This window comes from Corvus kubaryi, unplaced genomic scaffold (genome assembly GCF_017639235.1).
Source record: "Corvus kubaryi isolate FWS band 111438036 unplaced genomic scaffold, C.kubaryi_AGA036_p1.0 133, whole genome shotgun sequence".
Taxonomy (NCBI): domain Eukaryota; kingdom Metazoa; phylum Chordata; class Aves; order Passeriformes; family Corvidae; genus Corvus; species Corvus kubaryi.
In genome coordinates this window covers 28152723-28168623 of record NW_024580667.1, presented here as the reverse complement: position 1 = coordinate 28168623, position 15901 = coordinate 28152723, and the positions used below count along the sequence as shown (strand labels likewise).

General features: G+C 43.0%; 1 protein-coding gene across 3 annotated transcripts in view; it reads right to left on the bottom strand.

The window, feature by feature from the left end:
- Positions 1-3189: 3189 nt before the first annotated feature.
- Positions 3190-15901, bottom strand: part of CNGA3 (cyclic nucleotide gated channel subunit alpha 3) — a 30659-nt gene continuing 17947 nt past the window's right edge. For 2 of the 3 annotated variants that reach the window (XM_042041080.1, XM_042041071.1), the window contains exons 6-9: positions 13599-13718; positions 11326-11433; positions 10306-10412; positions 3190-7108 (exon numbers count right to left, since the gene is read on the bottom strand). In XM_042041080.1, coding sequence (XP_041897014.1) covers positions 5700-7108; positions 10306-10412; positions 11326-11433; positions 13599-13718 — 1744 coding nt within the window. In that variant the 3' untranslated portion in view covers positions 3190-5699. The remainder of the gene's footprint in view (positions 7109-10305; positions 10413-11325; positions 11434-13598; positions 13719-15901) is intronic. The other variant, XM_042041092.1, reaches the window with a different exon arrangement.

The window sequence follows — 15901 nt, the reverse complement described above, 5'->3', positions numbered from 1 at the left end:
CACAGCTGGTGCAGTCAGGTTATGGCAACGACAGTGTCAGCCTTGAAGCCCTGAATTCAAAGTGTTTCTCCTTGGGGCAGCTCATCTGTCAATCTACCTTGAGCCAAGAGCCTTCCCTGTGCTGTCAGTGCTCAGGTTGAACTATGCACAGAGAAGCCTGGCTGTGGCTGACAGGATAAATGAGCTGTGGTGGTAATTGATGTGTTTGGAAAGGCATGAGGTGCTTTTCTAGAACAGCTCTGCAGCTTTGTGCTGCTAGAAATAAGCTTTTTTCCTAACATTGATGCAAGTGTGGTCAGAGGCAGCTGTTACTGCAAAGAGATGAGGCATTGGGTTTCAATAGTCAGAACTTAAAAATCCCACCTCTGGATTATTTCCTTCACTGAGAGTACCTAAAGCTGTTGCTGTAAGAGAGGCTTTCCTGGGCCAAGCATTGGACCTGTGAACAAGCAGCCTGAGGACTTAATTTAAACAGCCTAAATCTACGAGTAATCTGAAAACAGTGGGAATCCCACTGCAGGAAGTTGGATTAATTATCTGCACTATTATGCAAGTAAAGTATTTGTACTTTGATGAGGAACTGGCAATTGGTTCTCCTAAAAAGAGTAGATCTTTACAGCACAGTTGGTTTGAGTCATCAGCCCTGGAGACAGGCTACACAATAAAATCTTTTTGTGCTTCTCTGTCTCCTTCTCTGAAAAGGCAGGTAGTGCCTGTGGGCTCTTGCCATGCTACTCACCTAAAGGGGCTGCTCAGGTGTGACTGCTGTGGGGTGGCTCCCCTTCCAGGGCAATGAGAGAATATAACTGTTGACAATAAGAACAGAATGGTTTGGGGGTTTTTCCTTGTCAGGAGACTAAAGAAACAATGTATTAAAACAGACAAAAAGCTAAGAAATTAATAGCTATTCATCAAGCTGCCCATTGCTCTAGAATACAGCTGTGCTTTCCTGATTTTCTGTGTTAGTATTCTTCAGTTGCCCTCTTACAGAAAGGTTGGTACCAGCCACCACAAATGCTAAGGAAAGAAAAATGAAATAGCATCCGTTAGTAAATTCCTTCCATGTTTCTGCACTTCTGGTTTTAGTACTCTACCCCAACTTACCTGTACAAATAAGACAGGTCTCTGTTAGAACTGGATAGTGTCCTCCTCAGCCTCTTGGGAAGACAGCCCATGGAAGCTGAGCCATTTGCACTGCAACTTGCACACTCCCTGCAGGAGCCCAGGTGATGTCCCAGCTTCTGATGAAGTCTGTGAGACCTGCTGTTGCTTCTGGAGTAAAGCTAATGTTTGTGTTCATCCTTAAATAAAGGCTTAAAGAATGCAAGCCTTTCCTCCTCCCTCCGCCCCTAGGATGTGGAATGGGGAGGATTGCAAAAACAGAATAGCAGAACTGTATTTGCCACAGTGAAGCTGCAAGAGCAGTTGGCAGCAGCAAGCCTCAGCCCTTGAGGGTGAGCTGGAAATGATTGTAAAATCTGAATTTCAGAAACAAAAGGCCTGACCATTTTCCGCCCTAGAGCTTGTTCCTCAGGGCTTGTGTTCTTCCCTCCTCAAACACCCTTCTCATGCTCTGGACTGTGGATGGGGCTTGGGAGGAGAGGGGAGTCCCAGACTGATGGCTTTCCTCAGGAAAGCTGCCACAACTGCAGCCTCGCGCTTTAACCACCTGTACAGTTGCCAGATCCATTTAGTGCATAATTTGTTTTGCTCTCAGGGATACATGAGGGGTTTCTGCAAACGCTGAATTATGTAGACAAGGGTTTGATTCTTTCTGTTTGTTCCAGGTTGGAAACATTACTAGAACAGCTGAGGGACCTCGAAGTCAAGTGCAGATGCTGTCATCTTGCAAATCTTGAGGGTGAAGAGCAGCTCTCCTTTAGTCTGCCTGTGTCACCTCGCTGGACAACCTGGCCTCGGTTTGGCCTGTGAATGTCTCATCCTTGGTATCAGCAGTGATGCAAACACGAGTGTGTCTTCCAAAGCCGGCAACACACGGACCAGCTCAGAGAAAGCACTAATGCTTTTGTGGGGGAAAAGGACAATGAGCAGTTTGGATTTTAATGTAAAGTAGAGCCCTCTTATTGTACATTAATAAATATTTGGCAGGAATGAAACTCTAAAGCTGATGCCTTGGAGAAAAGAGTTAAAAAGCATAATTGTACCATCCCTGGGCTGTTTCTGAAGAAAGTGCACTGTCAAGCAAACCCCAACCCTTGGCTGTACAAATACATCAGCTGTTTTGCTGTCACTGCTACTTCTGAATTCCAGTTAATTGAATTTTCTAGGGTAGTTTTCTGCTGTAAAAACTGTAAAGTAGAATAATAGTAGGGAATGAGGGTAAAAGGATGGGGTGCTACTACTGAGAGCACTTCAGAGAGGAGCAAGGCTGAAATCATTTGCTGTCAGAGTACCGGGTTCATAGCTTGAGAGCCTTTCCCTGGAAAAGCCCACTCTGAGCAGGAGCTGGAGCCTGTTGTGCCACTCCACCACCTTTCCTCTCCTTTTGTATGTGGAGATGTTCAGACATCTCAGACTTTGCCCATCTGGTGTCTCACTCTGCACAGGCAGTTTGGAGCAGCAGTACCAGCCCATGGCTACCCACTTAGGCCCATGTGAAGTGAGTGCTGTGGCCATTAAACCTATTTCTAAATACAAGGCCTATGTTCAAATGCTCTGTAAGCACTGCCCTGTTCCATGCTTTCTCTTGGGGCAGGGTTGAAGGACAAGTCCAGCCCAGTCTGTGCCAGGCAATTTTTGGTAGGTGACCTGTGTGCAAGTAGCAGAAAGCTGCACACACTTCTGCTAGACAAGACACTGTCCCTGCTGTGCCACCCTGCCTGGAGCTGGGAAGGGAAAGACAGGAGACAGGTGGCAGCAGCATGAAGAGCCTGGCAGGCTCTGCGCCCCATGGGACCTGGCACCCCTTGGGCAGTGGGATAATGGTCAGGCTCTTGTGCCTGTGTGGTATCTGCAAACAGGGATGGTGTCAAAAGCGGGCCCACGACCAAAGCTGTGTGCCAGCTGCCCTGCAGTGAGGGGAGACCACCATTCCCACTTGGTTTTCTGTCACTTCAGATCTCTGTTCCAGCTAACGATTTTCCGGGCCGTGTAATGTTGACATGATCAAAGTCTGTCATGAAACACTAAAATCTAGAGGGATATGGATAAGAGAAAACACAGAGGTGCTTGAACAGTACTCAAAGTATTTTAATGTACATGTTGTAGCCACATTAAAGAAGAGGAAAAAACATCTTACAGAGATGAAAGACGTCAAAGGATGTGATTTAATCATGCCAGAAGCTGTATGTTTCAAAGTGACTGAAGCCAATAGCATCAAAATGCCCTTTTTCTGGCATATGAAAACCAGATCAAGAGGCACGGAAAGGGAAGAGCAAACATGTATTTAACTGATAGATTAGGCTGTTCTGATCCATCAGGTAAAGAAGCAGTCCTATGTTTGTAGGGTTTTTAAACAGGTATAAATTCGGTATAGAGTACTTTGAACAGTTTTACTCACCCTAGTGGACTGGAACAGCTGTGCTGTGTTGGGTAGACAGGTATTTACAGAGAATGATGACTGATGGAGAACATGTTGATATGCACAAAACCCCTACCAGATACCAGGTGGGTTTGAGTCACACAACAGTGAATGTCAGCCAAGGCGAGTGCAGTACCCACCTCTGTCACGAGGTGAAAGCTGCAAGTTGAGCAGCCTGTGACGGCACCATCGGTGCTCACAGGGGCACCCTGCAATAAGCCCAGCTCCACCTCAGCCCTGCCTGCCTCTGGGTGGGACCAAGGGCACTACACCCCTGCCAAAACCAGCCTCTCGCAGCTCCCCCATTTCTCTCAAGCCCTTAAAGAAAATAAGGACAAGATTCAGCTGATGGAGTATGGAGTAGCAGAGTGCCACTGGCCACATACAGATCTTGGCTACTTTCCAAACCACTTGTTACCATCAGTGGATATTTTGGTAACAGCAGTTAAGCCCAATTTAGGGAAGATCTGTAAGTGTAGTTGGCTTCTAGGCTAACAGTAACAGGAGTTTAGACATGGGCCATGTGCGGACTTTACTACCCAGTGGTCACTTTGCCAGTGTTGTTGGCAAAGCCCCATTCCTTAATCACTGACAGATTTGTCTCCCTCATCAGGCTCAGAAATGTCAATAGAAGGGGAGAGCTGCTTGCCTAGCAACAAGGGCTTACTCTGAGCAGTAGTACTCAGTTTAGCAAAACTGTCTCTTTTCATTCCACTACCACCCAGTTACACCACCCTCTTCTCAGTGAGTTTCTCACCAATTTTCCAACAGGCCATCAATCCCAGATACTGTTGTAAGGGCTGAAAACAAAAGTCAGAGCACTGCCCTTAGTAATACCTAATGCCACTGGAGGATCCCATGCCGTACATGCTGAACAGCCTCTGCTACTCCATACTTTTCAAAAGCCAGTGAGATACAGGAGGATGAAAGTAACATAGGGAAAGTTGCATGACAGCAAAATACTGTACAGCAAAAAATGAAAGCTAGTATCTTCTGCATCCTCCCTAACTAATGGAAACATGGTAATGTGACAACTATTTTGGAGAAAAGATGGCAGTAAACAGCAAAGGGAGATGGAGTAGACGTGCTTAGAAGAAATGAAAAGGAAGAAAACAAAGGCCTAAGTGAGTGGAATGACTTTGCAACACAGGGCTTGTTCTCCCTGCCTTTCAGCAACCCTGTTGTGGGAGCAAGCTGCCTGGCAGGCAAGGAAAGCCTGCCCTGCTGGGCCATGGGATTTCTCAGTAGCCTCCCTCAGGGACTGCCCACTTGCCAGGGAGTTCACTCAGCACCCTACATATGGGAGCTGCATGCACCAGGGCCCTCTTTTCCCAGCTTCGGTGAAGCCATATTGCCCCAGACACCTTCCACCAGCAGGCTTTAGGGGACTCCTTTCCAAGTGTGGGTTTTACCAGTGGGGATGGAACTGGGCTAAAAAAAGCAGAAGGGAGGATCCCCCCTCTGTCCCCTTGTGAAGCAGTTGCAGACCAGCAAAGGCTGTCACAGACCCTGCCAGAAGGGACATGAATAAGCACTGCTACTCTGTCAGCATGGTCCTTTGTGCAGAGCCCAGCTCATTAGAGAGAATCAGACTAAAGCATCTGGATGTACGGCTATTCCATACACGTGCAGGGTGCACTGCAAGGGCCAGGTACCTGACACTGCTTAGCTGTCGTCCAACTGCACAGACTGTGAAAGAACAAAGATTTTGAGAAACCCAGACATACATCCATGTATTTAATCAGCTACTAAAGTAGCAAGTTAGAGCAGGGTACCCTATAAATATTTTTTAAGCTCTCAAAAAGAAAAGAAATTAATCCCTTCAAGTACAATGCCTTCTTAACGCATGATGCGCAGGAAGAGACAATGTGTCAAGACCCACAGGTACCAAACAAAACAGACATTCTGAGCATGACTTGTAAGAAACCCACTCTCAGTACAAAAAAAGTACCCAAGTGCCAGACCAAATCTCCCCCAAGAAGAAAGTGACAGTGTTCTATTTACAAGAAAATACTGCTTCAGTTAAAAATGCTAAAAACCATTCTCTTGAGTTCATATAAAAATAATTATGTCTATGTATGCACACACATATTTACATACATTTATGGCTTTCAGTGCTTCAACTTTCTCCAATAAATGAGGAAATATAAATACTCCATTACTGCTTTTTCTCCTCCTCAGGTTTTTCAGCCTCTGCTTCTGCAATTGATAAGCTGCCACTACCATATTTTTTCACCCGGGTTTCTACTCTGGCAAGTCTCTGTTTCACCTTTTGTTGAGCTGAGGAGTATTCTGCCAAGAGCCTCGCAAACCTAGTCTGCAGCGTATCCAGAGCTACTTCAAGTCGTCCTATTTTTTCTTCCAAGTCTTTTGGGTCAGCTCCCGCTTTTGCTGCCTCCTCATCTATTAAATTGTCTTTCATTAGAATTTGACGTCCTTTCTCTTCCAGAGCCTTTTTGGCTTCTGGATATTCTGTGAGAGCTTCCATTAAATCATCCTTAGACAAGCAGAACAAATCAGAATAACCAATACTCCTAATGTTGGCTGTCCTCCTGTTGCCAGATTTGCTACCTTTGATGTTTAGGATGCTGATTTCACCAAAGTAGCTGCCATCACTTAGGACTACAAATTGGGTTATGCCATCATCCGCCACCACAGCCAATTTCCCCTCTTTGATAATGTACATTTCTCTTCCAATATCTCCTTTTTTGCAAATGTAGTCCCCAGGACTGAAGACTGTAGGTTTCAGTTTCAGCACCAGCTCAATGAGAAGTCCAGCTTCACAATCCTGGAATATACGCACTTTCCTCAGTGTGTCCAAATGGACATTGATGGCAATTTCAGCTTTCAACTTGTCAGGCAGATTTTTGAGAACTTCCTTCTCATCCACTGTTTTCTTGTTGGTCCAGAGGTAATCAAACCACTTAATAACCCTGGCTTCCAAATCCTTAGTCACTTTTCGGAATTGCATGTACTGTTTAATGGAATCCACTTTGGCCTGGAACTCTGCCCTGGAAGCATTCATGTTGGAAATCATAGAGCCGACATTACCGACAATGGTAGCAAAGATGAGCACGCCCACCAGGAAGTCGATGACCACAAAGAGATACTCCTCATCTTTCACGGGGGGCGGTGTTTCTCCGATGGTTGTCAGCGTGAGGGTCGACCAGTACAGGCTGTAAATGTACTTCCTGGACAGGCGCGCGTACTCCGGAACAGACACGTTGGGATACACCCAGGAGTCGGTTCCAAACCCGATCACCTTCGATATCGCAAAGTATATACACGCGTTCCAATGGATGATGATAAGAATGTATAACACGAGATTGCCGATACGGAACATGTTCGGATAATTTGTCCTGGTCTCAGTACGGTCAAAAAACTCGAAGAGCCGAGCGATCCTCAGCAAGCGGTTAAATCGGAGCTCAGGGTAGTTCAAACCAAGCTTGACATATGCCAGGTCCGTTGGCACAAGAGACAGCACGTCCAGTTTGAACTGCATAGTGCTGGTATAATGTTCTCGTAATTTCTTCTCGTCCTTAACTAGCAAGCCTTGTTCAAGGAAGCCTTCGGAGAATTAAAAGGATTTTACTTGTTAGAATAAAAATACCATCAGCAGTAGTGAGTGACTTACATTTCAGACCTGAGCATGTTAAAATTTGTACTGTTATGCCTACAGACATTGATACACTATGAGGTCATTTAATTGCATATTTAAATATTTCAATCAAGTTTCAAAGCTGATATATAATGATTAAGAACAATGACTCTATTATCACCGCAGTGCTCTCTGAGGCTTTCCACTCTATTCTGGGACAGCTGTATCTTTTTCTTGTATCTTTGCAAAAAAAAAAAAAGAGTCTAATTTTTCATGAAGCAATGGCCTGAGTCATAACTAAAGTTAAGCAAGTATTAAGCAATTGCATATAAAATAGGAGTGGAGTATTTTTAAATCAATACCAAGTAGGTATAATGGATTGTTGGAAACTTTTTCCGAACAATATAGATATCCTTGAAATAAAGAAATACAGTTACCTCCCTCCCTAAATCATGTTTTTCCTCTTGTGTCCAATGTTAAAACTGACAGGATTTTCCTTGGTTTGCACTTTTTTGTGTTTCTAGTGAGAGAGCTACTAAGCGGAATTTCACACATCAATATTTCTTCATTACAAAGACTTTGAAAAGTATTAGATTAAAAAAATTTACGAGTAGATATAAACTGCAGTAAGAAACCTTTACTGCAGACAGTACAGCCACAGTGCTCTTTTGTGCCTCTGAGAGCATTAAAAATGTTCCACAAGGAACAGTCTATGCACTGCAATATACTTGCTGCAATTGCAAGTGGAGATAGCCAACTGTTGGCCAACCGGGCCACTCAGGAGAAAAAGTCCACTGAGAAAAAACCAAAGCATTCCCAGTATATCCAGGATTATCACATTTGATTAATCCCTTAGCAATCTAAAGTTTTCTCAGGGAAGTATCTGCATTTCTTTGTGCCCGACACAGCACGTCCGTATTTCTGGAATGTGTGGTATATCTGTAGATGCCTCATCTATTTGTGTGTATCTGGCTTTGGATCTGCAAACTGATGGCAACTACAAATGGAAGTAGCTCCCGTGCTATGCATGTGTTGCCTCCCAGAAAACTGCTGAAAAAGCTGGTCAAATATGCCCTTTAGTTATACAACTAAACAGAAAAGCTGGCTAGCCTGATGAATTTCTGATACACAATTATGCAAATTAACGTTGAAAACACCTTCCTCCTGAAGGGAGATAAAATCTCTCTGCTTTTTGTTCTCTTATGGAACTAAAGTCTTTTAGTAAAATCTTTTGAAAGCATTAGAATACAGGCTATGCTAAACACTACCAGCTGCTGACACATGAATCTTTTCTGTTTCACAGTGTACAGTCACCAAATAGGTGAAATGCAGTCCAACTGGCCCTGCAGCTAGACAGAAGAGCACCATGGAGAAGCTGATGATCAGAGTAGTTGTGGGGCTACCCAGATCTCAGTTCAAAGGCAGATCCTGCCCTCAGACAGCAGGAAGCCACACTCTTCCCCAAAGGCTTCCAGGGCAGATGAACCTTGCAGGTTCACAGGAAAAGGCAGCAGGCAAAGGCAGAGCCAGGAGGGACTGTTAAGAGAGTTGACAAAGATTTTGCCACCTAAAAGAAGCAACTTCTTTCTTGGAGTGCCTGGAACTGCAGCAGACACCTGCACTGATGCATTCGGGAGATGCATCCAGCAATTCTGCAGTTGCAAGCCAGGCAGCAAATTCAAATTCCAGCCAGGCTTTAACAGCCATATAATCATTATCAGGACAACTCATGGAAATTTGTAATTTGCCTTGCCTGGACATGCCTAATTTCTGCTCTGTTCTTTCCCATTACAGTAACAGATACAACGGCAGAAGCTAAATTTAGTTGGCACATTTGACATTTTAACTACACAAAGAAGATTAAGCCCTCCCATCCTGCCCCAAATACAGCAGTCTTGTGATTTAGGCTGGTACCTGAAACTGACTTTCCTATTGAAAAAGGTACTTGCTAAGTTTAAGAATTTGGCTTGCCATGACTTGTGTGCTTCCCACATGACAGCATTTTTAGCCCGTCTTGTAATTATGTTTACAACTCGTCACAGGCCATAATTAATATCAAGCTGTTAGTATGACTTTAAATAAATAAACAGATAAAATTGGCACGATGTTAAAATGAAAGATTTATAATTACTCTCATTTTTTTAATGATCAGTGTTGTTTTGGACCCTTTCAAGGGACGTTTTGAGGCTGTGTCTGTACCAGTGACGAGAATGAGACAGGAAATGTTTTCTGGCCCAAGACTAGCTACCACGACAGCTTCTATTCACATGTAAGTTCTTCCAGGCCCCTCCAAAAACACCACCATGAACAACACCCAACCTCCGCTGTCTTCCTAGCTGTGCCCAGACACCAGGTGTTCACTGGCATGGACCAAAGTGCAAGCACCAAAGTGCATCAAGGACTATTCAGCAACTTGGTGATATGGTTCATTGTATGTCATTACTTAGGCCTGTATTACAACCTTGTTCAGTTTAAAACAGATAGCACTTTAGGGTTAGAATCTCAGCCTGCCTGGATTACAGAAACAGGGGCAAGAAGTTGAAAAGAACCACTTCACGCATAGCATGGCATAGCCCTCACAGATCCTCTGGGTTCACACTTCCTCCAGGAAGGCAGGACCTAAGCAGAGGTTCCCAGGTTAAACCTATCCCATCACCAGGCAGTGGGAAACCCAGCCAGGACCTTGTAGAGGCTGCAAGAAGCACAGCTGGTGGTAGAGGGGCTGCACTGCCTGTTCCCAGTGTAGGACCTGAACAGACTGAAGTCTGAGACAGGTGCCAGGTCTTGCACTTGACCAACTCAATAACCACTTCTGACCAGGATGCTGCACAGCTTGGTTAAGAAAACAGCACTTGTGAGGTGCAGTTGGTTTCCTGCCCCAAGTGCCCTATTGTCCCTTCCCCACACAGCCTGTTACAGTGGCTATTCACTCAGTATCTGGCATGCCTGTTACTGACAGAACTGAATTTACAGACAAGTGAAGAGCAAGTGTTGGAATGTCCAGTCTTAAAAAAATCCAAACTGATCAGACATTTAATCTTCCCAAAGCCTCCAGTGTTGCGTTCTGACAGGATATTACAGTGGTCAGACCCCACAGGGGAATCTTTGTTTCCACCCTTTATATACAGGCAGCATTTGAAAACACTAAAATCCCAGAAGGACTCACCTGTTCTGAATCTGACGAGCATGTCAAGAAGATAGATAATATCAGATACATAATCCAAGAACAGCCACATTTTAATATGGTCCATTTGTAGCTCATCAAAGCAGGCTCTAAAGAAACAAAAGATTTAAAGAAAAAAAATTAGGCCAACTGCATAAGCAGAGTACTTGCATTATGTGTCCTAGCAGCATGTTAGTGCACATTTCTGGAACAGAAATATTACAGGCAGCATATCTCCATGCCCAGACATCTGCACACTGGAGCTATGTCCAAACAGACACCAGGATCTTTCAGAATTCAAAGGTGTTCTGGACAGGAATAAAACTCAAACACATATATGCCACACAAGTGCACTTATGGAGGATTACACATATCCCTACAATTAAAACTACACCAGATTTCACAGAATAAACATCTCCATGAAAATAATTCCCAAATAAAAGATTTTTTTCTCAGTGGCAAGCCATCCTCATCTCTCCCTACCATCTTACACAGTGTAAGGAAACCATTTCCACAGCCCCCCATCACTTTCACTAAAGCTGATTTCCACATTCTACCATGAAAAAAAATACTCGAGTTAAATCTTCGTGCCCTTCGAGCATCCAAAAGAGGCACTATATGAATTTAAGAGGCCCCACCACTGCCCACATTCCTCCCTTCTGTTGTCTCCTGGGTAATGAGAAGCCCTCGTTCCTGGCGCAGCGCTTAGGGAGACGGCTGCAGTGGCCAGGACACAGCTCAGCCGCCAGCCAGCAGGTGGCACACAAAGGCCACACCAGCGCTCATGAGGATGCTCAGGATGAGGTTGCAAGTTACATCCACCTGCTTTTAGACAAAAAGGGAAAAAAAAATAAACACTGGCACCTACTCCCAGTGGTACGCATAACATATATCCCAAGGGGTATATGAACTGTAAATCTTCTAGGTAAGTCACCCAAAAGATACTGCAGGGAGATAAGAGGGTGACTTACATAGGAAACATAGTGATTGAAATGCAAAATTGTTACTAACTAAAATCCGTACCTGCACACTAGCATACACCAGTTATAGAACACGGGTGCTGCAATTATGGTCAGCCAGTTGTAGTACAGATTGCTTGAAGGATCTATCACAAAGACCTCTTTTTTCTGCCTGAAAAGCAAAACATGCAGATTTACACTGAAAATGTAAGCAAGCAACCTGCTGGATCTCCCTATTCTTGAGACTGCTCATCTCACCATAAACTCACAGCTGCCTGAGAAGAGAAAGTATCCATGCAGGCAGTGCAGATGGGATACCAGGGAGCCCATCTGACAAGCTCTATTTCTTTGTTTGACCCAACTTTGGAAAAAGTAAGAGTGGAAAGAGAAACACAGACATTCATGTCTCCCAGGCTGAAACCCACAGCCTTGTGTTTTAAGCACCACAATGAAAAAAAAGTTAATTGTTAAATGTTTCTTATGATCACTCTGGTTAGAAGGTTACCTTTCATCACTAGAGAAAGAGCCTTCCTTTGCAGGCTAATTTTTGATTTGTAGCAAATTCTATTATGGAAATGACTGCATAAGCACACATTTGAACAAGTAAAACACATGTATTCAAATACATGTCTGTAAAAGTAAGAATCTTTGTGTGCATATGCACATACAGTGTGTGTGACTAAAGCTGAAACATGTCTTAGTATGTAAAGGCAAATTTCACACATTCACAGTCCTGGCTCCTTAGGCCTCACAACAAGGAAGTGATGCTAAAGGAAGCATACAGGCCTGGAATGTAAAGACTTAAAGAACAGCATGACTAATGGCAAAGAGTATGCTCAGAAGTGCCCACCTCCAGCATGAGAAAGGTTGATATGGAATAGAGAGAAATTAGGCATGTAATCAGAGGAAATATATATTAGTGGGTTTGAGGTCCACAGCTGCAAAATTATTTCAACAGTAAAAGTGTGATCTATGGACTGTATAATAGTGTGTAGAATGTGTGAGCAGACAGTGGTTGAATACATATTTGTGTGACTTTTCCTAATCTCCAAGAATGTAAATATATTAAAACGAAATTATAATTTATTTCATATTTGTGTGTATTTCTGGCATTACCATTGCTGTCAGCTGAATGTCCAGGCGATGTGAGTAAAGGAAGCAGCTTTAATCTAAAAAGTTTGGGTTGGACTTGATGATCTTAGAGGTCTCTTCCAAACTGGTGATTCTGTGATTCTGTGAAGTATTTACTTTACCATCTTCACTACTGGTTTTAAACCATTTCTTCTAGAAAACTGGTCACCACCTCAAAACTGGTGATCATGAAATATGGTCTTTATATGTCAGAGTACACTACCTTGTAGACATTAAAACATTAATTTTCTTTGACAAAATTTTTCAAAACACTTTCGGCTACTGCAAAGCTCAGTCTTTCACTACAGAGTAATTAAAGCCAAAAGAGAGTGCTTAGAACAAAGGCTTTCTAATTGGAAAAAAAAATTAAAAGCTTTGATTAATAAAGATCTTAAGATCAATCAGATTCCATCTGGAATGCCCCCAAGTCTATATAGCATGTGCCACCATATACATACATATAAACCTACAGTATGTTACTCTAACATACTCCTCAACTGTGAAGTCCACTCAAATACATTCTCTTTTTATCTGCCATCATTGTTACTTTCAATCACTGGAAATACAAACGGTACCATATTTCGGTCAGCTTTAGGGGAACAAAGCAAGAACAGGATCCATTTCTGTCAAAAGCATTCAAATTACCTCATTTTGTTGCAGAAATACACCATCCCCTAACCAAGAGAAGCAAATTTTAGTGATCACTAGCAATGAACTGCACCATATTAAGTAATTAAATATACTAGTCAGTGAAATAACTAAACTTACTAGCAAACCTTTAATTTTTGACCTGTAAGATATTTCTACATGGTAACATGAGCCAGACTTTTGGTTCATCTGCTCTGAATCGTTATGGAAATTCTGGAACAATGAAAAGTCTGTGCAGCTCTGCAAAGCAGGCTGCTGTCCTGAAGTGTTCTCATAATTAAAGAGTTATCTTCAACTCAAAGTAACCAGAGGTAGCTCAATTCCCTTTTACTGACATAGGAAGCTGTTTCTGAAAGATCTAAACACAGGTCTTCAAGATGAAACAACTTTGCTGAGCAGTTGAAACCTTCCCAAAGGGGAAAATGTATTAAAGATTTGACAAGCTAAGAATCTGCAGTCTACAGAACAACAGTTGTAAAAGTGTTACAGTGAAATGCTATACCATGTTCTGCAGTGTAGGAGATGTGTTACAATCACACATACATTCTTTATACTTACTCTTCCTTTTTCTTATCATCTTTTTTGTCATCTTTTTTGTCATCTTTCTTTTCCTCTTTCTTTTCCTCTTTCTTTTCCTCTTTTTTCTCCTCTTTAACCTCTTTCTTTTCTTCCTTTTTGCTGTGCAACATAATGCAAGGCTTAGCAATATTACCAATACTGAGTGGTTAAGGGGGAGGGTGGAGGTTTGGGAAACTAGACTAGACCCCAGGCAGAGTAGGACAGGGATCCAACTGGAAAAGAGGGTTTACAGGCTGAGACCTCTCACCCTGACACCACCACACTATCACATCAGGTAACCAGCTGGCTGATTCTCCGCCTTAGTCACCCACACCTTCTTGACCTTTTCACACATCAGTGTACCAGGCTGATTTTAAGTAAATGCTTTCAGTTTGACTGACTCTTAAGAACCCAGGCATCTAAAAAGAAACCTATCAAAGGATGACAGAATGTGAAATGGCTTAACAAACTGTCAACTTTCTTTGCACAGCCAAAACCCCACTGTGACTGTCTGAAGCTTTCATGGTAATTATACAAAATGAGGCTAAATCTCCTCTCATGCTTATTTAAAACCAGCAAAATTTTAATTAATTAATTGCCTCTGCATCTGACTTGTCCCATTCTTAGGTTTGTCTGAACAGAAGAGTCTTGTAATATGTTAGCTTATGCAGACAAGCCCACAAATACTTTTCAAACTTGCAGAAAGTTTATGTCTTTCTCAAGATTCTGTCAATACTTTATCTTAAAGCTAGATTTGCTACATGCCTTGGTCAAGAATCATGTAATGTGATGTGAAGAACCGTCCTCATTTACACGAGCAGGAAATCCATCATCTGAGATCTCCTTCTTTTTTATTTGAAATTTGTCTAGTCCTTGAAGCAGAAAGTGTCCCCCTTAGACAGAAAAGCCTAAGAGTGCTCCTCACACTACAGTGCATGTGGGTAACGAAACTCCCCACACATAATGTCTGGTTTGAATGAATGCCATGGATTCCTGCTCCCTTGGGAGCTTTGTGTTCTCCTCTGAACGGCCAAGACTGGGTCTGAGTCTCCCTTTGCACTGGTGTCAAGCATGGACAAATTAGTTTAATGACAGCAACATCCCACAGCAAGGACAGAATATGCAATAATGCTGCTTGCAGGACTTGTACTTTCCATGCACACTTGCTCACATTGCTCAGGCCAGAAAGGTCTGTGCTGTGAATGGCAGTCACATCTAGGAATGTGCTTGTTACAGGGAGAAAGGAGGGCTCCAAAGGAGATGACAGCCACCAATTTTAAGATAGTAGCAGCTTTCACCAACCAGCAGTGAGCACCTGTTCCAGTTCTCACCCTTAGACATTTCCATAGTGATGCACCACCACAGTGTTCTTTGGAAAAGCCAAGACTCATTTGCTAAAAAATGCTGAGATCCTCCACTCTGCCACATCCGGGGAAATACCTACCAAGCTGACCAACACCACTGAAACCTTCAAAATTACACAGTGCAAGGGAGTAAAACTGGAGGGGAAAAGAACCTTTGGCTTGACTGATCTTCTATTTCTACATGCATCTCAAATGAAAGAAAGAGTTTTTCATTTGCCAAGGCTGATTTCCTACACAGCAGTGGGAACTGCTGCTCAAAAATTTATTTCTGTCACTGACTGCCCAGAACTTTAACACTTCATTTTCCAATCTGCCCCCAAAACTCCTCCCTGTTTAAAAAACATGTCAGGACTTCACTGCAGATTACTATGCATGGTGTCTGATCTAAAGGCAAATGCACAGTTGCTGCTGTTAGCATTAACATAGCTCCTCAACACTTCAAGTGCCTGGCATTCTTACCAGAAAGGCAGAGTTACGAGTAAACAGAATTTTCAAAGGGTAGGGCCACTGTATATTTGTGGCTCTTGGTATGCAGGGAAAAGTAGGCTGAGATTGAGAATCAATCAAAAAGTCTCAGTGGTGGTGAACTTTGGAATATTTTGACAATTCCAGCTGCCTCCTATGATTAAGTTTTATTTTTTAAAAAGTGAAAAAACTTTATTTCACACAACATCTAACACCAATACTTTTTTTTTCTGGCCTGAGATCTCCTACAAACTCATCTGTCAACTACAGGTATCTTTCGTAAGTGAGGTTCTTCCATTTATGTTGCCTCTGTTCATCTTTCTGTTGTGGTAACTCCCAGCTTGTCCCACTCCCATCTACTTGCAGTCTGGCAATGGAAGTCACTCAGAGGAAATGGCTGGCTATAATCAAAGACTTGAAAGCACCATGTACAGTTCCCCAAGTCCTGGCACACTTAGGTCTTTAACATAATGA